The sequence below is a fragment of the Lethenteron reissneri genome, chromosome 10 (genome assembly GCF_015708825.2).
Source record: "Lethenteron reissneri isolate LAM-NWPU_2019-01 chromosome 10, ASM1570882v1, whole genome shotgun sequence".
NCBI classification, from domain to species: domain Eukaryota; kingdom Metazoa; phylum Chordata; class Hyperoartia; order Petromyzontiformes; family Petromyzontidae; genus Lethenteron; species Lethenteron reissneri.
Window position 1 is genome coordinate 5,142,068 of NC_083788.1, and position 23,299 is coordinate 5,165,366.

General features: G+C 51.8%; 1 protein-coding gene across 2 annotated transcripts; it reads right to left on the reverse strand.

Annotated features, from left to right (window-relative positions):
• Nucleotides 1–4,527: 4,527 nt before the first annotated feature.
• On the reverse strand, nt 4,528–19,046 carry LOC133340526 (oxidation resistance protein 1-like). Of its 2 annotated transcripts, XM_061548827.1 has the most exons (7): nt 18,912–19,000; nt 18,575–18,701; nt 9,460–9,545; nt 7,772–7,897; nt 6,613–6,765; nt 5,506–5,601; nt 4,528–4,657 (listed from the first exon to the last, which is right to left on the reverse strand). In XM_061548827.1, exons 3-7 carry the CDS (start codon nt 9,505–9,507, stop codon nt 4,580–4,582), a joined length of 501 nt encoding a protein of 166 aa, XP_061404811.1. In that variant the 5' UTR covers nt 9,508–9,545; nt 18,575–18,701; nt 18,912–19,000; the 3' UTR covers nt 4,528–4,579. The 2 variants fall into 2 exon arrangements, with proteins under 2 accessions (XP_061404811.1, XP_061404810.1); XM_061548826.1 differs by lacking the exon at nt 18,575–18,701 and having other exon boundaries at nt 18,912–19,046.
• Between the last annotated feature and the right edge of the window lie 4,253 nt (nt 19,047–23,299).

The following is a 23,299-nucleotide window of genomic DNA, read 5'->3' on the forward strand; positions in this document are numbered from 1 at the left end:
GGGGAAAATAACGAAGCAAATGTTCGAAACTAAAATAAAAGTGGAGTTGCGGCGTTGCTTAGCTCTTCCCACAACGCTTAAATCACTATTTCTTTTCAGTTCCCGTTTCAGTGAAAACACGTTAACAAATGTTTAGCTCTTGACACCTCCCACCACCCCACCAATTGCTGCCCTTTTCTCGCAGCGAGCTAAATGTACGGCCCTTGCTTTTGATTGGCTCTTTATGGTCACGTGAGTTACGTGTATAATGGCAGGTGTGGGGGGGGGGGGTCGTGCTGAACCACCTATTGGTCACATTCCCGTAACGCCCGGGTTTCCCAAACTCAAGTCCTCGCAATCCTCCCCTCCCCCAACCCACGCTCCGTCTTTCCGCTTTAACCAATCGACTCCTCCCATTTCGAATCAACTCGTCGCACGCCGCACGCGCCCGATGATTGTTACACACGTCCCCCACGTGACGCGGTAAGCGATGATGTTTGTGTGCATGTTGAATTTCTTTCGCACCGTACGTATCCAACAGCGAGAATCGGCGGAGGTGCGAGGGAAGGACAACAAACTAAGGATTAAGTTAATAGAGGCGATGCGAATTAAGATTTGAGATCTCGGTGCGCGTGCGTGCGTAAACGTGTGTGCGTTCCACGTAACGAAGAGCTGCGGCTGCGTAACCGTGGCAACGTTAGGGCGGTCGTTGCTGGCGGTCATTGCCCCGTTGTCTGTCGTACAAAAATGAAGTTGGCCCAAATCTGGACGAAGCTTTGATCGCTGGGCCCACGTAACGTACGACTGGACATCTGTGGAACAAAGAGCTTAATAAGCTCATTGGATTCCTCCAGTATAAATATTCCGATTTTGTAGAGCTGCCACCGATGGCATCTGGGGTCTGATTCTGGGCTTCAGCTGCCGCAGTGGCGAGATGTCATCTTCCTCGCCTGGTGTACACGGAGGTTGCGGGTTCGATGCCGACCCTTACGCCTGCTGTATATTTGGAGTTTTTGTGTCTTGCTCTCTCTCCCCGTGGCCACGTGGATTTTTCTCCAGGTCCTCTGGTTTCCCCTCCACATTTTTAGAATCAATGTGTGCTTAAGAGCATTTGGCTGCTTTAAATGTCCGCATTATAAGCCACTTCTTTGAGCTATAATTTGTGATTGCCAGGTCGCTTCTAGAAAAAGAGCGACACAACTCAAGAGGGCCTTTCCTGCTAAAATAAAATAAAACCACTGGAAAAATACTGTAGTTTGGTTTAACACTGGTGGTGGTGAGAAGCCAATAACATGTATTGAGATTTTTGGACTCAAAAAAAAACGGCAGAATGTACATACATAATGTACACACAATATACAAACCTTATGTATGCTGATTAACTGTGAATAACCCAACCAATAACAGACATCCATAGTAATTTCTATGCAAACATTCACCCTCCCCCTCTGGTCTTCGCACTCACAAGTGATGACGTCGCATTTATCCCTCTAAGACCGAAACACAGGAGGAGGATTTCTGCACAATTATGGTTGTCGCCTGACGAGGCTGGTTATAATTAAATCGGCGAAACATCACTGTATTAGAATTGTAAATGTTGTAGTGGGTTTTACTCTCCAGCACACAACCGGTGTGTGCTGGACTAGTCACTAATTGGCATGCTTTGTTAACATCACAAGCCTGACTAATTGGCTGTGTGTGTTGGGTGGTGGCGGGTTCAATGACACATTTATATTACGGGATCTAACCCAAAAAGCATGGTCCAATGGTGGATTCTGCGCTCAACATGGAAACAAAACTTCCAACTGTTGAGAATTCCAAAAAAATGTAAACGATCATCTTGACCGCCCGTGCGTAAAATTTTTTTAATTTCTCTGTAGCAGGAAAACGTGGCATGAAAGCGTGGGGCCACTTGAAATGATCTCGGGTTTTTGATAAATATTCCTTCTTGTGGGCTGTGCCCTAACACATGGGGTGGGGGAAGGCGGGGTGCGGGGGCTGAGGCGATGCTCTGTGAGAGTTCCACACAAGACTCTCCCCCATCTGGTACCACAAGCTGAAAGAAAATTTGGAATTAAAATATAATTAACAAAAATAATACTGCGTCAACTAAACGCGCCTCACTCTCCAACCCATGAGCGCTAAACGCCAACAAATACAAACTCCCAGCCAAAGCGTGCCCCTCTTTCACAGCCACGACGGAGGGTAATTTATCGGCCTATTCGATCATACAGGTCCGACGTCCTGAGGAGAGGTGGGAGGGACCCCACACTTTACCACACCGCACTGTGACCTGCCAATCGACAAACTCCGGTGTAACCCGTTCGCACACTGCTGAGCGAACCGAGGTCGGGGGACTACAGAAGAAAAGGAAAACGCTTGTCCCATCGTTTCAACCGTCGCACCGGGGGGTCAATTTGACCCGGTGACCCCTGGATCACAACTCCCCGCTCGATACTCATCAGCAAATGTTAATCGACGTGTATATATTCATCGATTCGCAGCCACTACTATCACTCGCCCACCTGCTTGCTTGCATCATAACGCCATCACTCGCTGGAATAAACATTTTATTTTAAGTCTAGTTGTTCTAATCTACGGTTAGGAGTATCTAATAACGCCATCACTCGCTGGAATAAATATATATTTTTAAGTCTAGTTGTTCTAACTTATGGTTAGAAGTATCAGCTACATATAAAGTATAACATATGTTTGTAGGCACATGTGTATCTGTTTTGTGCGCGTGTAGATACGGGAATCTATGCGTTTCAATTGTACCTGTGCACGCACACGCGTGCGTGTGTGTGCGTATGGGAAAGTGTGGGGAGCAGTGGTGTAAGCGCTGTGCTACGAACCCGGCGACCCGAGTTTGATTCCTACTCATAGCCACCAACAACAGTGACGATTATCTATACCGCTCCTGGGCTCTCCCCTAGGTTGACTCGGCCTCAAATGAGTACCTGGTGCGTAAACATCACGACTGGCCGGGCGTAGTTGATGGCCACACCACCCTCTCGTATTAACGTGCCGGCCTTAATAGGTTCTCGCTAAGAGCACTTGCCCCAAAATCATGTATTGGGGAATCTTTGTCTTTGTACGCATGTATTAAAGTGGCCTACAATTGCACCGAGCCTTGCACAAGTGCTGTGGGTGATGTCCCCGCCACTGCATGGTGAACGGCAGCTGTTATTGTTGTTCTATCATGGTAGTTGTATTTTGTTGTTGTATGTATGTATGCACATGACTTAGTAGCCTCAAACCATTCACTAGAACGGTCTGTGGCTTTAGGCCATTGAGAACTTGCTTAAAGATCAGCACACGCCATTCATTCAGTCACTCACTGACAATACATCGTACTGACTACATAAGCTAACTAGATAATGCACCGATCCAACCCATTTCCCGCCATCCCCCCCCCCCCTCCCACACCGCACCACTGCAGTGGCGTGCTCCTGTGTGCGGCAACAGCCGAGCGAAGCACGGGAGAGTCCAAGTGCGTCGGGGGCCGGTCGGAGTCGGAGCAGGGATTGCTACCCGTCACAGGAACGCCCACACCTCGAGCTGGTTCACGGAGAAGTCCTCCTGCGTGGAGAGGGGAGCGTTGCCGAACGTGTCGCAGTGGTGGCTGCGCCCGTGGTAGAGGTCCGAGTCGAGCCACAGGCCAAACGCTCCCTGGGACGAGCTAGCACAATGGGAAGAGGGACGGGGGGAAGAGGGGATGATGATGAGCGAGCAAGCGGCGGCATTTTAAGGGAGACTCATCACGTTGGCAACGCCCTGGCCGCTGGTCTCGTTGGCCCCGTTTGTTTTGTCCCAAGCTGTACCGCGGCGTGGCTCTCCCTCATTCAAAATTCCGTCACAGTTCCTATGATCACTGTTTCATGGCTTTATTTTGGTGATTTCGAAAAGTATATTGGTTTAGCCATGTTTGTTTGTTGTAGTACAGAGTTAGACTGATGGCCTTAATCTAAGTTGTCTTGTGGTTGTTGTTGGTTGATTGACTTGCATCCCACTGGGATTTTTGCACACAGCGTTGGTGCACTGTTTTGCTGTCTTTTCTTGGATTTCTGTTTGCACTTAGTCACATATTCACTTTAAGATGTTTCTTGTTCCTGTTTTTTTTGTTTGTTGCGGTTGCACCCGATTCAAGAGCCGAATGGCTCACAGGGCTATACCTAATACATGAACTTGACCTTGTTTCCCTGCCCTGACTCCTCCATGCACCCCCCCCTTACCTCCCTTCCACCGTGGTGCAGTCGCTTAAGGACCCTGTACTCGTTCTCCGCAATATTGACGGTGTTTTTGTCTTTTTGTTGTTGTTGCTGCTGTGCTCACGCAGCAGCAGCAAGGGTGTCCCCCTCTCCCGAATAAAATAGCTGAGGAAACTGGCTAAACGGGATCACCATCCGTGCAGCAAATCAAATAAGCAAAAACTTATTTATTCCAACCTGTAAAGTGTCCAGAGATGCGAATGCACTTCGATGATATATATATCATATACAATGTACACATTGTACATGATATGAAGGCATGGGCACCGGCAGACTGGGGACACAATTGGGTAAAATAAGAGTGAGAAGAATAAAACACCAAGACTCCCTCACCTTCCACTTCCCATCCCCAGTGAATCCAGGTCCCCCTTGATGAAGAACGTGTTATCTCCGGTCCAGCGGAAAACCTAAACGACAAAGGCAAAGGATCACATCCCCTGTATAGCCTTCAACAGACTGCTGGGAGCAAGTGCTGTTTTGCGAACAGCACCTATGAATCTTCTTGGTTCTTTCGGTAAAGTCACGTAGAATGGAAATAATAAATAATAAAAATAAAACATAATAAAATAATTCTCACGACGTTTCGGCCACAACGCAAGCAGCCGTCCACAGGTGAAGAACAGGTCTGTCGAGAAGACAGAGTCAGACCTGTTCTTCACCTGAGGACGGCTGCTTGCGTTGTGGCCGAAACGTCGTGAGAATTATTTTATTATGTTTTATTTTTATTATTTCCATTCTACGTGACTTTACCGAAAGAACCAAGAAGATGAATCCCTGCAGTCACGAAAGCTTTAAATCGAAAGCACCTATGAAGGCCGGCAAGGCACCCGAGGGGGTTGGGGTGGCCAGCACCACGCCCCGGTCGCTTGCGTCTCCCCCACACCCCATTGCGAATGTTTTACACACTGCACCAGGTTTTCATTTAAGTCTGAGTCGACCTAGGGGAAGCCCAGGACCGGTTCAGATATTCCATCACTGATGTTGGCCGTGAGCGGGAATTCAATTCGGGTCTTCGGGTTCATAAGGCATCCATCCCAACTCTGATGCCTGTATATTTGCAGTTTGCATGTTCTCCCCGTGGTTGCGTGTTTTTTCTCCAGGTCCTCCAGTTTTTCCCTCCACATTTAGAATAAACATCATGCGTTTCAGAGTATTTGGCTGCTAAACATTTCCACGCGATGATCCACTTCGCTGAACTATCATTTGAGGCCAATGTCGCTTCTCAAAAATAGCTACGCAGCTCAATGAACCTCACCTTGAGGTCGGGGTTAAAGGTGAACAGGAAGCACTCTCCGGTCCCGTAGAAATGTTCGCTGACCTTGAACGGCTCCGAGGCCAAGGCCCCAAACACCTGCAACATCGCAAGATCAGCGATCTCCCATCGTGACCTTGTGTGCCGCGTGCGTAAAACATCACCGCGTTGCACGTGGTGCCGCCTTGGTTTGAGACCGCCGTACCCCGGAGAAGCCAATATCGTGGTCGGAGGACAACGACACAACTGCAAGCAGCGAGTCCTCATTGAACGCGGTCACAGACGCGCTCCCGTATAAATGCCGCGCTCGGCGAATAACGCGGAAGGCGAAAACTATTTCCCAATAAATCATGTAACAATGTGGTTACGATTTACTACGCACAGACAGATGGCGATACAAATTACCGAGGGCACGCCGCCACCGCCGCGTTACTGTATCATTCCACGCACTGTATCACTGTACCGCTCAACCACGCAGCTCAAGAAAGTAGTTTGTCCACAGCTCGGAATCCGCGTTATAACCGTGCGCGTTCCACGTTATAACGGTGCGCGTTCCGCACTATAATGGGACGTGTTCCACGTTATGACGGGATGCGTTGAGTGTTATGACGGTGCACGGTCCGCGTTGTAACGGGGTACGTTTCCGCGTTTTGCAAAAAGTGCTCCCATATGGAAGAACCGCGTATTAGCGAAAATGCGTTATAGTGTGAACACCACGTGTTAAAGCGAGGACTTAACTTACACGTTTTCACCCTTGTTAGGATTAACCAGTGCGGTAGCGCCATCTCACACACACACACTTGCTTGCGTGTGTCCCGTCTCTCACTGGCTCTCGCACACACACACACCCACCTGTGTGTGTCCCGTCTCTCACTGGCTCTCACACACACACACCTGTGTGTGTCCCGTCTCTCACTTGCTCTCTCACACACACACACCTGTGTGTGTCCCGTCTCTCACTTGCTCTCACACACACACACACCTGTGTGTGTCCCGTCTCTCACTGGCTCACACACACACACCCACCTGTGTCCCGTCTCTCACTGGCTCTCTCACACACACACACCTGTGTGTGTCCCGTCTCTCACTGGCTCTCTCACACACACACACCTGCTTGTGCGTGTCCTGCACGGCGAGCAGGACGGGCGAGCTGAGCGGCGCCAGCGTGCGGTACAGCGTGCGCAGGCTTGTGCCGTGCGTTGCCGTCCCGTACTTGAGTTGCCACGGGTAACCCACAGTGCGCGGGGGCAGGTGGCGTGAGAGCTGCTCCACACAAAGGCAAAGATCACCCGTACAGCCTTAAGCGACTGCTGGGGCAAGTGCTGCCAAGCGAGCAACTATGGAGGCCGGCACGGCCACACAAGGGGGTCGGTGGTCAGCACCACGCCCGATCGCCTTCGTCTGCTTAGCGGCGAAGTGTTTACACATCGCACAAGGTACTTATTTTAGGCGGAGTCGACCTAGGGGAGGCCCAGTACCGGTTCAGAAAATCGTCAATGGTGTTGGCCGTGAGCGGGAATCGAACTCGGTGTTCGTAGCACTGCACACTACTGCTCCCAAACACTCCCATACGCACACTAATAGCCCTGGTGTAGGGTATTCAGACTGTCGGGGTAAAATGCTGTTAGCGAGCACTTGTTAAAACCTATTAACAATCAATTCCCGATCACCAAAATATTCTATGGGAACCTCATTTGCCAGTAAAAATATGATAATTGGCTCTTTACCCTTCTATCTGGCAACAAAACTGACACCTTTTTACAAGGAGTCATGTTTGCATAGACCGCAATACCTGCAGTCATAATACAAACAAAAGAACATAACTCTGATAATGTGCACTGTCCTTGAAGTTGATTGGTCCACACCCGAGACAGCTTTCCTTAGAGCCTAGTCTCATATGGGTTGGACCAGATGACGCCAAAAGGCGCCATCTGGTCCAAGCTGTCTCGGGTGTGGACCAATCAACTTCAAGGACAGTGCACATTATCAGAGTTATGTTCTTTTGTTTGTATTATGACTGCAGGTATTGTGGTCTATGCAAACATGACTCCTTGTAAAAAGGTGTCAGTTTTGTTGCCAGATAGAAGGGTAAAGAACCAATTATCACCAAAATATTGTCGAGAGCTCCCTCCAGCAGAGGCCCTTCCGCCAGCAGTGGCGTGAGCCAGGCAACTGCAGGACTGCGCGCCTTTGCCGGCCCAATCACCAGCATCGCCGTTAGGATCGTGGCCCTGATTGTGACCTCTCAACTCGGACTCTTTGGACCCACCTGCTCCACGTGGAACTGCTGCAGGACGTTGCTTTGGCCAATCAGGAGGGGCCTCAGGACCTCACCCTCCGGATCCGGGGCTGCCCCGTGAGATTGCCGGTTGGGATTGGTCTTCACATTCACCACCTGGATAGGGAATTGCACCCATGAAGAGAAAGACAAAGATCCCCCCTATAGCCTAACAAGACTGTTGGGGCAAGGGCTGTTAGCGAGCATCTACGAAGGCAGGCTCGGTACACGAGGGGGTGGGCAGCCAGGACCACGCCCGACCGACTTTGTCTCTCCAGTGGCGAAGTTTACACACTGCACCAGGTACTCATTTCAGGCCAAGTCGACCTAGGGTAGGCCCAGGACTGGTTCAGATAATCGTCACTGGTGTTTGCCGTGAGAATTGAACCCGGGTCGCTCCCCACGACACACATAAACAGACATATATACACACACAGACCCCCGTGTATCCCTATATACACCAGGGCTGTGGAACCTCTGGTCCACGACTTGGAATTAATTCCGTAGCGCTTCTCAACCAGTGGATCGCGACCCCTGAAAGTCTTTGCCTTTTCAGCGGGTGCGCGGCATGGATACTGTGCAGGGGAGATTTTAGAATGTGCACGGGGGGTGGGTGTCAGCGCCACATTGCAGTGATGAAAACACACTAACATGCAATGTGATACAAATGCCTTGCTGAACTAGTAACCAATTGGCATGTTTTGTTTACGTGACAAACCTTACTAATTGTCTGTGTCGGGTGGTGGCGGGTTTAACGACACATTTATATTTATGCGATCTAACCCAAAACACCTCTATTATGGATAATACTGATCGCGAAAGCCTACGTGTTAAACTGCCTTGCTAACATCGCGTTGACTAGCGACGTTGACATGTGATTTCTCTGTGCATTCCGACCTTAGTAACATGAGGCGGGGGGGGGGTGTGGGAGATACAGGGTGGGCAAGTGGGGGGGGGCATAGGGATTAGTGGTTTATATTTTTGAAAAACTATAAACTACATTTTATATTTTACCAGGTAAGGTCCACTGAGCTATACAGCTCTTTTTCAGAAACGACCTGGCCACAAATGATAGCTCAACAAAGTGGCTTATCACGTGGAAATTTATAGCAGCCAAATACTCTAAATGCATGTGGAAGGAAAAACAGCCGGACCCGGAGAAAAATCCACGTGACCACGGGGAGAACACGCAAACTCCAAATATACAGACGTGAGGGTTGGGATCAAACCCACAACCTCATTCATACCAGGCGAGGTAGTTACACATCTCGCCACGCTACCCGGAATCGTGAAAAAATTAACCCGTAAAAACAAAGTTTTTCACTATAAATCCTTTATATGCGTGGCGGCTAGAGTCCTCTCGTCCTCTGGCTTGAGATGGCTGCCACCTATGGGTCAGATGATTGCCTGCCACCATTAAGCAATTGGTAATTAAATATAATTAATTTTTTCCTAAAAAGTGTAACATTTTGGAAAAAAAATTTTCACGAAAATAAATTGTCACGCACAACGAGTCTGTGTGCAAAATGTCAGCTCGATTGGATCACGGGAAGTGGGTTAAAAAACCACCGAAAAATGTGCACGGTCGTAAGCGCACAAGCAAGCAAGCAAGTGAACTTAATATAAAGGATTTAAAAAATGTGTCGGCTCACATGGGAGGTGAACGATCAAGTCCCTACCTGCCAGCCTCCGTCTTCCTTGCTGTAGTAATCCTCTATCATGTCCATCACGACCTCGGCCTTCACCAACACGCACACTCTCCTTCCTGTATGGACGCACGCACGCACGTGTCGCGAGCGAGTGAGCGGGAGGGAAGGGTGTGTACAGAGGTTGGCTGGGAGGCCCAGGAGGCTCACAATGGGGCCGTGTCGGAGACGCTCAGCCGGCGCTGCCGACATCCTGGGTTCGAACCCGGGTGCCAGCCGCCTGTGATTAAACCGGGTTCCCCCAGATGCAGTGAGTTGATGAAGGTCTCAACCTGGTCACCGACGACTACAATAAAAAAAATATCACGTTAAATGTGGCTTTTGTAGCGATGAAAATTGACAGGTGGTGAATGCTTTCTGCTGGGCCTGCAAAGGGTGTCCTGATGTGGATAAAGAAGATGCAGAACATAGGTGTGTGTGTGGGTGTGCAGAACCAGTTAGATAAAGATCCCTCATATAGCCTTAACAGACTATAGGGGCAAGTGCTGTGAGTGAGCTCCTATGAAGGCCGGAACGGTATACGAGGGGGTGGGTGGCCAGCACCACGCCCGACCGCCTTTGTCTCCCTAGCGGTGATGCTTACACATCGCACCAGGTACTCATTTGAGGCTGAGTCGACCTAGGGGAGGCCCAGGATCGGTTCAGATAATCGTCACTGGTGTTTTCCGTGAGCGGGAATCGAACCCGGGTCGCCGCTCCTCAGTTAGACACACACAGAGACGTACATTTTGTGATTAAACAATGATACAGTCAACAAAGATTCTCCCCCCCCTCCGTGTAGCCTTTCGCAGGTTTGTTGGGCAAGTGCTATTCGCGAGCACCTATGAAGGCCGGCACGGCACACGAGGGGGCAGTGTGGTCAAGACCAGGCTCAACCATCTGTCTCCCCAGTGCTGCATACACACCGCACCAGGTACTCGCTTAAGGCCGAGTCAATGTAGGGGAGGTTCAGAACAGGTTCAGATATCACTCGTCACTGATATTAGCCATCGTCGGCAATCGAGCTCAGGTAGCTGGATACTAAGCGCAGCATGCAAACCGCTATGCCAACACTCTACCGCATAAATACACATACATAGGCATTGCATCACTCTCGCACAAACACACACACATGCGCAACAAACCAAAACAAACACACACGTACAGTACGCAATCATGCTTTTAGCTAATTTCATGAACACCGGCAAAAAGGTCTGCAAAGTGGCAAACAACTAAGAACACCCACAGCAGATAAGAACACATTTCTTGAATTGAGCAAGTTTATAGGACCTCAGGGAAAGAGACGGCGAGAGGCTAGAAAGTCAAGGGCCACGCAGGTACTAGGCAACCTTTGTCTCTCCCACAATCACGTGGCAGCAAGTACTGATTGTAGACAGAGTTGATCCAGCAAAGGCCAGTTTCAGAAATCAACAAGCCACGTGGCCAGGAATCGAACTCACGTTGCCGATTGTAGCACAGGGTGCTCAAGCCACAGCACCATCGCTCCAAAGATAAAGATCTCCCATGTAGCTACTACAAGCCGTATAAGCAAGTGCTGTTAGCGAGCACCTATTAAGGCCGGAATAGCAGGGGGGGGGGGGTGGTGGTGTGGCCAGCACCATGCCCAGCAACATTTATCTCCCCAGTGCTGATGTTTACACACCCCACCAAGTGGTCATTTCAGGCCGAATCAACACAGGGGAGGCCCAGGACAAATTCCGATATCACTCACCGCTGATGTTGGCCGTGGCTGACAAACCGAGCCAAGGTCGCTGGGGGTACGTAACGCAATGCGCTAAACACTGTACAGCCGCTGGCACCCGTCAATGTAATCACCAGCCATGCTCTACCCACTGCTGGACAAAGGCCAACAATCGATCTAGCTGCTGCCCACAAGGTGAACGGATTACTTCTGCTCTGCGGTAAACGCACGCTCGGTTCAGGCGTTTTTCTCTCTCGTTTGTCTGTCACACCCGTAGCGAGTCTCGATGTCGAGTCCGTGTCCCAAGCCCACTTACTTTTCTTAACAGCATATAACAGTCACTGTTTTCTCCCCCCCCCCCCCCCCTACAGCCACACAGAGGTTGTTTTAAGGTGATCGAGCACAAAACGACCATACACACACACGTACAAATGTTTACATGTCAACACAAGATTCCAAATCTGTTATTGCCACAAAGTCATGGGTGACTTCACATTCCACTCAAGCTGGAATTGTATAACTGTTGTTGGGAAATTGTGGGGGGGGGGGGGGGGGTCCAAATAAAAAACATGTTTTTTGGATCGGTCTACTTAAACACAACTAGGGGTCGGCACGGTTTGGCTCAAACCACCAAACCGCGGTTTGAACCGAACCAAATCGGTTTGGTTTGGCTCTGTTTGAACTGGTTCGGTTTGGTTTGGGGCTACGAAAACCGACTCGGTTTGGCTCGGACAGGGTGGAACCGGCTCAAACTAGTTTGGTTGGTTGTAAAGGCCGAGTACAGCAATATCAAGGACATGATGACGGACATTCTCAACCAGCGCTACCCAGCGTTGACGACGGACGCGGCGCCGAAGGCGGCGCCGCGTGGCGGCATTAACATCCTCTTTGACATGGTCTACGCGCCCAACGCTCACGACGGCGCCGCCTCCGAGGTCGACCGCTTCCTGCTTGAGCCGACTCAGGACCTGAGCATGGACGTCGTCGAGTGGTGGAAGCTGTACGGCGGCAAGTACCCGCGCCTGCGACGCGTGGCCCTCGACTATTTGCCTATCCCGGCGTCGTCCGTGCCCTCCGAGAGAGCAAACTCGGCCGCCAAGCGCTCCTTTCTCGACCGACCAAACCTGCACAAGTGCACGTTCAAGGCCGAGATGTGTGTGCGCTCGTGGGCGCGGATGTTGCCTAGTGTTGGGGTTTCACTGCCATTGAACTACCACACTGCGTTCAAGGACATTGGGCGTGCCAAGCTTGAGGAGATGGCTGTGGACGACATCGTCGTCCAGTACTTGCTAGTGAATCTCAATATGAAGAAAGCCTGCGTAGAAATTAGCGATTAATACACTTGATATTTGTATTGAATGCGAATATTGTTTGCCGCGCATCTTTTCGGTTCAAGCCAACTCAAGAGGTTTGGTTTAGCTTAGTTTGGTTTGGTTTGGTTCAGTCGTCGCTGGTTTGGTTTGGTTTGCTCAATTTGAAACCAGTTTGAGTCGGTTCAAACCGTGCCGACCCCTAAACACAACTATATTTGTGCCGACTTTTAGATTTCCAACCGTCACAGACCATCTTCTTTGTTCTTTCGGTAAAGTCACGTAGAAGTCACATAGAAGGGAAATAATAAAATAATAAAAATAGAACATAATAAAATACAATTCTCACGACGTTTCGGCCACAACGCAAGCAGGGAAATAATAAAATAATAAAAATATAACATCATAAAATACAATTCTCACGACGTTTCGGCCACAACGCAAGCAGGGAAATAATAAAATAATAAAAATAGAACATAATAAAATACAATTATCACGACGTTTCGGCCACACAACGCAAGCAGCCGTCCTCAGGTCCTCAGGTGAAGAACAGGTCTGTGGCCAAAACGTCGTGAGAATTGTATTTGATTATGTTCTATTTTTATTATTTTATTATTTCCTTTCTACGCGACTTTACCGAAAGAACCAAGAAGATGAATCCCTGCAGTCACGAAAGCTTTAAATCGAAATTCGTCACAGAACACTTCTGGAATCTGCATCATTAGTTACAAACTGGATGAGATTTAAGCGACTATGTGGATACAAATTTGGGATCAGCAACACGTACAAGTATGGCTATTCTGGCCCCTGCCGTTGGAATGTGGAATTACCACCAATGGATCTAGGAAGGGAGATATGACTTTTGATTTCACAGGGTTAGAGTCAGGGTTAGGTGACACAGGTAAAGTTAGGGTCACTATCAGGTTTCGGGCTACGGTCAGGATTATGGCCAGTGAGAGGCACTGCTGGACAGAGGTCGCAAACGGGTTTTGTTTCCTTACCCGTACCCGGCCGCACCAGGGTCGCAAATGGGTACCTGTACCCGGGTACCAGTACCCGGCCGGGTACGGGTACCCATTCCCTACCCGTACCCTACCCAAAATGAGTGACAAACGGTTACTCACCAGTGACTCACGGCCTACCCGTACCCGGCCACACCAGGGTCGCAAACGGGTACCCATACCCGCCCGGGTACGGGTAGCCGGGTATCGGGTAGGGTACGGGTGTCGGGTACCCGGTTGCGACTTCTGCTGCTGGATGAGGGCATCGCCCACGCCATGGCAGTCACGGGCGCTTATTTTTACACGCTTTTAATTTATTTAACTCAATCCGTCTGTTGTCGTATCCTTAAAAAATCTTGTAACTCAATTTTACCCACTTCCTAATGTGCTATCGACTGCAAACTTGGTATACTTATGTCATACTGATGACAAGACTATGTTCTATCATAAAAAAAAAATTTTTTTAAACATTTTACACGCTTTTGTTTAACTCACTGTCTGTTGTCGTATCCTCAAATCTTGTAACTCAATTTCAACCGTCTTCCCAATGTCGTATCTACTGCAAACTTGGTAGTGGTATGTCATACTGATGACAATACTATATTCTATCATTAAAATTTATAAAATATATTTTTAAACAATCTTTTTTACGGGTCTAATTGTCCACGCTCAACTCACGTTGGCTGTAAATCACCACGGCCCCTTACGCTATGGCAAGCTGCGGGGCCACTTCCTGGAGTCGTGGAGTTCTGCCATTATGAGTACGGTACATTTCATTAAAGCGTGTTTAAAAAAAAAGTATTTTTAAATATTGTATTAACAAACTTAACCACGCTGATCAGTGGGGCTTGCTGAAAGTGAACGGACATACGAGAGCATAAGAGAGTGCAGTACAATGGATTTTGCCACACTTCCCACTGACGCCAACAACGTAGCCACGTGGCAGCCTATAACAACACACCGCTGTGCACGGCGATCGCCCAAGAATTTTATCGAAAGCTCAACCGTATTTAGCTTCCGAGATGTGTGGAGATTAGGCACATTCCCTGGTGACTTAGTCATATGTTATTTGGTGGAAAATTCCGCACAAGTAATTTAAGGCAGTCGAGGGGAAACCATTTAATTAATTCGGCCACGCTCAAGTTCAGCCCCTTCATCTCGCTTAGGGCCCCAATAACATGATTAAGAGTGCTCCAACTGGCCCCCGTCACGCGAATGTGGAACTTCCACCGATGGTTCTAGAAAAAGGAATATTTGACATTTTGGTTATGGGGTTAGGCTTGGTGTTAAGCTCAGGGTTCGGTTCAGAGTTAAGTCAGGTCAAGGGCTATATGGTGAGGATAACGGTCAGTGAGAGGGTCAGGGTTACAGTCAGGGGCACAGAATGATATATTGCCCATTTTGACAATCCACTGATAGACAGAGGTCGCAACCGGGTATCCGATACCCGTACCCTACCCGATACCCGGCTACCCGTACCCGGCCGGGTACGGGTAGGCCGTGAGTCACTGGTGAGTCACCGTTTGTCACTCATTTCCCAATTCAAGTTACTAGAATCAATCCACCCGCGCCTGCAACATGGCTTCATCCCAGAGGTCGCAATCGGGTACCCGTTCCCTACCCGTACCCTACTCGAAATGAGTGACAAATGGTTACTCACCAGTGACTCACGGCCTACCCGATACCCGGCCGGGTACGGGTAGGCTGTGAGTCACTGGTGAGTCACTGTTTGTCACTCATTTCCCAACGTCTTGTCTCACAATTCAAGTCCCTAGAATCAACCCACCCGCGCCTGCAACATGGCTTCATCCCAGAGGTCGCAATCAGGTACCCGTTCCCTACCCGTACCCTACCCGAAATGAGTGACAAACGGTTTACTCACCAGTGACTCACGGCCTACCCGATACCCGGCCGGGTACGGGTAGCCGGGTATCGGGTAGGGTACGGGTACTCGTTTTCGACCCTGGTGCGGCCGGGTACGGGTAAGGAATCAAAACCCGTTTGCGACCTCTGCTGCTAGATGAAGGCCACCCCACGCCCTGCAGCTAACGGGAGTAGTTTAAACATAGAGTACTTAAAAGTGCTGCTAAATGGGGGCCCTTGTCATGCCGTCCTGGCTCGTGGCTGCGAGGGGTAATGCATAGCTGTCAAACCCTTATCAGTGCCAATCTTATTACAGACCAATTCATTCTTTATTGGTCACCCCGTGCCACTTGTAAATTTCAACGCTCAACCTACAAAGTCCCATCACAAGGGAGAAACATAAAAGACAAAAGTTACGTGACTAAAGAAAAACTGTTTAATGTATTAATTTTTATTTTGACAATTGGTGTCAATGATGCTACTTATCATGCTACTGTCTGTGATCTTGTATGCTGATGCTGCTTGCTTGATATGTGGATGCACACACATTACTGTCAACCCCTTATCACTGCCCCTACCTTATTACAGACCAATTCAGACCTTATTGGTCACCCCGTGCCCCTTATACATCTCAACGTTCATACTACAAAGTCCCATCACAAGGGAGAAACACAAACAAATAGACAAAAAATAATGTTTCCCGTATCGAAACGGCTGTGCGTCGTATGGACCTTAAAACTAAATTTCCCTGTACAAGAATACGGGGTAAACCCTATGGGTTTGACAGCAATGGTAAACATGACCACACGTCACTACGCCGGTCCAGCAAGTGGGTTAAACATGTCAATTGCATCCGTTACAAAAACAACAAAATATACCACGGCCACAGACGGATTATAACATCAAAAAAACAACCCCACGTGCATTTTAAAGCTCCGCCATTTCAAAAACAATGGCAAGTTGGGCAATAAGAGCATTGGTTAGCGCTAAAATTATATACAGTACGGGTTAATTTCTCACCATCGTAGCGTGTGTCGTTGGGTGGTGGATGTGTGGGTGGGTGGTGGATGGGTGGGTGGTGGATGGGTGGGTGGTGGATGGGTGGGTGGTGGATGTGTGGGTGGATGTGTGGGTGGATGTGTGGGTGGGTGTGTGGGTGGATGTGTGTGTGGGTGGATGTGTGGGTGGGTGGTGGATGTGTGGTTGGTGGATGGGTGGATGTGTGGGTGGGTGATGTGTGGGTGGGTGGTGGATGTGTGGGTGGGGTGGTGGGATGTGTGGGTGGGTGGATGTGTGGGTGGATGTGTGGGTGGGTGAATGGATGTGTGGGTGGGTGGTGGATGTGGGGGTGGGTGGTGGATGTGTGTGTGGGTGGATGTGTGTGTGGGTGGAAGTGTGTGTGGGTGGAATTGTGTGTGGGTGGGTGGTGGATGTGTGGGTGAGGGATGTGTGGGTGGGTGGTGGATGTGTGGGTGAGGGATGTGTGGGTGGGTGGTGGATGTGTGGGTGGGTGTGTGGATGTGTGGGTGGGTGGATGGTGGGTGGGTGGTGGATGTGTGGGTGGTGGTGATGTGTGGGTGGGTGGTGGTGGTGGGTGGTGGATGTGTGGGTGGGTGTGGATGTGTGGGTGGGTGGTGGATGTGTGGTGGGTGGTGGATGTGTGGGTGGGTGGTGGATGTGTGGGGTGGTGGTGGGTGGGCTGGATGTGTGGTGGGTGGTGGATGTGTGGGTGGGGGTGTGGATGTGTGGGTGGGTGGTGGATGTGTGGGGGGGTGGTGGATGTGTGGGTGGGTGGTGGATGTGTGGGTGGGTGGTGGATGTGTGGGTGGTGGTGGATGTGTGGGTGGGGATGTGTGGGTGGGGTGGATGTGGGATGTGTGGGTGGGTGGTGTGTGGGTGGGTGGGATGTGTGGTGGGTGGTGGATGTGTGTGGGTGGATGTGTGTGTGGGTGGATGGTGGATGTGTGGGTGAGGGATGTGTGGGTGGGTAGGTGAGTGGTGGATGTGTGGATGTGTGGTGGATGTATGGGTGGGTGGTGGATGTGTGGGTGGGTGGATGTGGGTGGGTGGTGGATGTGTGGGTGGGTGGTGGATGTGTGGGGGTGGATGTGTGGGTGGTGGATGTGTGAGTGGTGGATGTGTGGGTGGGTGGTGGATGTGTGGGTGGGTGGTGGATGTGTGTGTGGGTGGGTGGTGTATGTGTGTGTGGGTGGGTGGTGGATGTGTGTGTGGGTGGGTGGTGGATGTGTGTTGGGTGGGTGTGTGGTGGATGTGTGGTGGATGTGTGTGTGGGTGGGTGTGTGTGTGGGTGGTGGATGTGTGGGTGGGTGGTGGATGTGTGGGTGTGTGGGTGGGTGGTGGATGTGTGGGTGGTGGATGTGTGGGTGGTGGATGTGTGGATGTGTGGGTGGTGGATGTGTGGGTGGTGGATGTGTGGGTGGGTGGTGGATGTGTGGGTGTGTGGGTGGGTGGTGGATGTGTGGGTGGTGGATGTGTGGGTGGGTGGTGGATGTGTGGGTGTGTGGGTGGGTGGTGGATGTGTGGGTGGTGGATGTGTGGATGTGTGGGTGGTGGATGTGTGGGTGGTGGATGTGTGGGTGTGTGGATGGGTGGGTGTGTGGATGGGTGGATGTGTGGATGGTGGATGTGTGGTGGATGTGTGGGTGGTGGATGTGTGGGTGGTGGATGTGTGGGTGGTGGATGTGTGGGTGGGTGGTGAATGTGTGGGTGGGTGGTGAATGTGTGGGTGGTGGATGTGTGGATGTGTGGGTGGGTGGTGAATGTGTGGGTGGTGGATGTGTGGGTGGGTGGATGTGTGTGTGGGTGGGTGGATGTGTGTGTGGGTGGGTGGATGTGTGGGTGGGTGGGTGGATGTGTGGGTGGGTGGTGGATGTGTGGGTGGGTGGTGGATGTGTGGGTGGTGGATGTGTGGGTGGATGTGTGGGTGGGTGGTGGATGTGTGGGTGGGTGGTGAATGTGTGGGTGGTGGATGTGTGGGTGGGTGGTGGATGTGTGGGTGGGTGGTGAATGTGTGGGTGGTGGATGTGTGGGTGGGTGGATGTGTGTGTGGGTGGGTGGTGGATGTGTGGGTGGGTGGTGGATGTGTGGGTGGTGGATGTGTGGGTGGATGTGTGGGTGGGTGGTGGATGTGTGGGTGGATGTGTGGGTGGTTGGTGGATGTGTGCTTCACTGGGGAGCGGTGGGTGTAGCGGTTAGCGCGCTGCGCTACGAACCTGACGATCCGGGTTCGATTCCCGCTCACGACCAACACCGGTGACGATTGCCTGAACCGGTCGTGGGCCTCCCCTAGGTCGACTCAGCCTCAAAACGAGTACCCGGTGCGATGTGTAAACATCGCCACTAGGGAAGACAAAGACGACCCGGCCGTGATGTTGGCCCACCCACCCCCCTCGTGTACCGTACCCCGACAGTCTGTCACGGGCTACACGGGCGATATTTTTGTTCGCACTGTAACAACAACAACAACACGACGTCCACAGTGATCCGCTACGAAGGGGGGGGTGAGGTGGTGGGGATTGACTGTGGAAGTTTAAAAACGACGGCGCTCACCTGAAACTTCCACATCGCCGCCTCAGCGTTCGCGGGGCGCGAAAGTCCAAGAACTCCGCTCCCTTTGCATTTCCCAGCGCGCTTAAGCGGGCGGCCCGCGACCCATTTGGCCCCGTCAGCCAATGGGGGAAGCCGACGCGTCGCATGAGAGGGTGCGGGGGGGGGCGTGGGGGGTGGGTGGGGTTTATCCGCGTTGGGTTTTACAATCCACGTCAACGGACACTCCTATTGGCTGGTTAAGTTGGGGGTTAAGGCCCCCCACCCCCACTCCTCGGCCCTCTTATATTGCCATGGAAATAGATGCCCTCCCCCCCTCCCACTTAATTGATAATGTCTTCTGTAGTAAACGTGTGGGACAGACAACGGTTTGTGTTTTCATACTTGTTGAGAAATAATTGCACAAATGGATAGCAGGATATGACAGTTAATGTATAACGGGCGCGTGCTGTATTTAAATTGAAATAATTTCACTGAAGTAGTGAGAGGAAAATAAACAGGCCGAGAATCGATTAAACAAAAACTAAACATTGTAAGATGAAACGCACTCGTTTCGTGTGGTTAGGAATTAGATCGCAAGATCGGGTAATCGACTTTGAGGTTCGGAAAAACACGTGGTTCGTGTTTTAGACACGCGTGCAGGATGGGTGACTCCGGCTTGACTCATTGATTCCTCCACGCATGTTGAGGACTCGCTCTCCTCCGCAACTGGCTGTTTCGTCTCATCCACCACACTCACCCACGCACTCATTCAACCACCCACCCACTCACTCAACCACGCACCAACTCACTCAACCACGCACCGACTAATTCAGCCACTCACTGAACTACCCAGTCACTCACCCACCAACTCAATCACTCACTCAACCACCCACTCACTCAACCACCCACTCACTCACTCACCCACTCACTCAACCACCCACCAACTCACTCAACCATGCACCCACTCATTCAACCACTCACTGAACTACCCACTCACTCACCCACCCACTCAGCCACTAACCCACTCAACCACCCACCCACTCACTCAACCACCCACCGACTCATTCACCCACTCATTCACCCACCCACTCACTCAACCACCCACCATTCACCCACCCACTCACTCAACCACCCACTCATTCACCCACCCACTCACTCAACCACCCACTCACTCACCCACCCACTCACTCAACCACCCACTCACTCACCCACCCACTCACTCAACCACTCACCCACCCACCCACTCAACCACTAACCCACTCAACCACCCACCCACTCACTCAACCACCCACCGACTCATTAACCCACCCACTCATTCACCCACCCACTCACTCAACCACCCACCGACTCATTCACCCACCCACTCACTCAACCACCCACTCATTCACCCACCCACTCATTCACCCACCCACTCACTCAACCACCCAACGACTCACCCACCCACTCACTCAACCACCCACCCACCCACTAATTGAACCACCCATTGACCCACACACTCACCACAATGCTAGACTATGGAACTCCCTTCAACAAACACTCCCTCAGATCGTCTCCCCACCCCTCCCTGGCCCTTACAACCCCTGCTTAATTTAAAAATAAAAAAACATGATCTGGTGCACAAATAGAAATAGCAAAAGAACACCGCCTGACATTAACAGGATCATTATATGAGACGACGTTTCGGCCAACGACTCTACTCAACAGTGACATAAACCAATTCAAGAAACACGTTAGCTGATCTATGAGAATCACGTCCGTACCTCGTTATCTATTACAACTTTGTGCTGTTTGTTGCTGGACGTTTGACGTTCTAGGCCACAAGGCGCTGCGCTCGGCAACTGCGTAAAAAAAAAGAACAAGTATAACCCGTAAAAACAAAGTTTTTCACTATAAATCTGTAATGCGGTTGTAAACGGCCCTTCTGAGGTGCCGTCAGGGGGGGAGGAGTTAGGTCACGTGGGGGTCAGAGGGGTTGATATAGAAGGAGGGGAACCGGAAGAGCAAGAGGAGTGACGGGGAACCAGGAACAGAGGAAGGCCACGAAGGGCGAAGCGGGGTGTGGCGAGATCGCCACGAACACGGGGGGAGCGAGGATCGGCACCGTTGGCCAGCGGTGACCGACCCGAAGCAGCGAGGAGGCTGCAGTCAGCAGCGGGGCTGCACAGAGAGGGTGGGCAGCGGGTCTGCATACAGTGACAGCCAGAGGGTCTGCACATAGGGGTAGCAGCGAGTCTGCAGGGAGGAGGTTACAGTAGATGAAGCAGAGAGTCAGAGGGGAGAGGAAGCTATAATAGCAGTGAATAGCCGGGGGCTACAAATACAGGAGTTATAACAGAGTGCCGTGTGGGTAAAGACGTGAACCTGAATAAAGACACGAAGACAGAGAGAAGTGTTCGAGTCCTTTTATTACACTGGAGTCAGAAGTGAAACGGCATGGCGAAACAACTGAGGAAGAAGAATATCCCATCTCCGGCGTCGGCTTCATCATCGGACGACGACGATCTTCCTCCTGAGGTCGGCTTCACTTCGGCGGAGGGAGAGATCCGTGAGGGCCCGGGTGTGGAGGAGGTTGCCGCTGCGTCTGACCCATCTGCGTTGAAGGACGAAGATTTAAGATGGACCCGGATGGCGGAGCAACTGGCGACCCTAAAAACCGTCATCACGGAGTTGTGTGACCTTGTCACGCCAAGGGCGGCGTTGGAAGGTGATGGTGGTGATCGGCAGGAGCCCGGGTCGTCTTCGATGGCGCCGCCATCGGCCACGCGGCGTGAAGACGCCATCTTGGGCGTGGCGCACCACGGAAGGCGGGAAGCCGCCATTTTGGGGCCGCCACGAGGATCGTCCGCCATCTTGGCGACACCGCGTTGCGATGCCTTGCTGAACTTGCCGCCGGAAGAGTCGGTGACGGACGGAAGCAGGCCAAGGAGCCGCAGTCGTCACCTTACAACTGTTAAGGAGTTCTCCATCGGGGGCGATTGGAGTGCGTTCGCTTGTCGATTTTTGGCGGCGGTACGAACGGCAAGGTGGACGGACGCCGAGGCGCTGGAGGTGCTTCCGACTCTCCTTGACGATGAGTCTGTTCGTTTTTTTTCGCTCTATAAAAGCTGCGAAGAAGAAAACATTGCGTGGAGTGTTCGACGAAATGGCGGACGCGTACGAGCCACCGGATGACGCCCATCGCCGCTTCGTGCAGCGGCAACGCGCACCGGAGGAGTCGCCTGTAGCGTACAGGGGCGCCGTGCTGGAACTCGCGATGGCCGCTTACCCGGACACGGAGCCTGACCTGCTGGAACCTCTCATCTTGGGGAAGATGTTGGAGTTATCCCGGGATCTGGGCATTCCTATGCCGGCGTGCGGTCACGAGAAACTCACGTCCCGGACCGTGGCCAAGTGTTTGGACGCCCAGTTCAATCTCCGCCGCTGGAAACAAGTCACGGCGTGGACGGGCGGTCCTGTCGTCGATGGGGGGGCCGTAGGGTGGGACCCTACAAAGGCCGTGTACGTGCCGGATGCGACCGGCCCAAAGGAGCTGTCGGCCGCCTCCACTCCGTGGCCGGCTCGAAGCGGGCCGGGGCCGCGGGCTCCGCCGCCGGCGCGGCCACGTCGGGACGGGGGGCCTGCTGCGCGCCGACCCGACGTCGACTGTTTCCGCTGCGGCCGTCGGGGCCACTATGCCAGGGACTGCTGGGCCCGGGTTCCGGGGCCACCCCAGCAGGAGGCCTCGATTGCGGACGCCCCAAAGAAAGACCCTCCGGCACAGGCAAGTCGGTGCGCACCAGACACCCGGCAAGGCCTGACACCTCACTCATCGCCGTTGTTGTGCGACGCGGATGTTCTAGAATATGGGAGGCCAGTATCTGCGCCTTGTCGCTCGATAACGCAGTGGCGTAAGTTGGCTCGGCGGGTTGTCGCGGCCGCTACAGGTTCGTCCACTGTACCGGGGTCGATCCAAGGGGTGGACGTGCGTATTTTGGTGGATTCCGGGGCGTCCGCGACCATTATTTCGGATGTCATATTCCATCTTTTGAACATCCCACCGGGGGCCGTGAGGCCAGCTTACGCTTCCTGCATCGCTGCGAACGGGGGTAGTATGGGCATCGTGGGACAGGTGGACGCTAATATTTCTATCGGGGGGGTCTCGGCCTCGGGCGTTGTGTTAATTTCGAGGTCCCTGGCGGTTCCTTGCTTGTTGGGCACGGATTTTTTTTGGCTAAGATGCCCATTCTAATTAGAATCAATGAAAATTGCATTGAACTACCAGGGGGCCGCAAATTGGCGTTTTTACAGTCCACCTGGGGGCGACCGGCTCCGGTTGCCCAGGTGCAGGCGTTATCGGAAGTTTCAGTTGATATTCCACCTGGCTCGCAGATGCTCATTCCCCTACGATACCGGAAGCCGGTTCCGGGTCG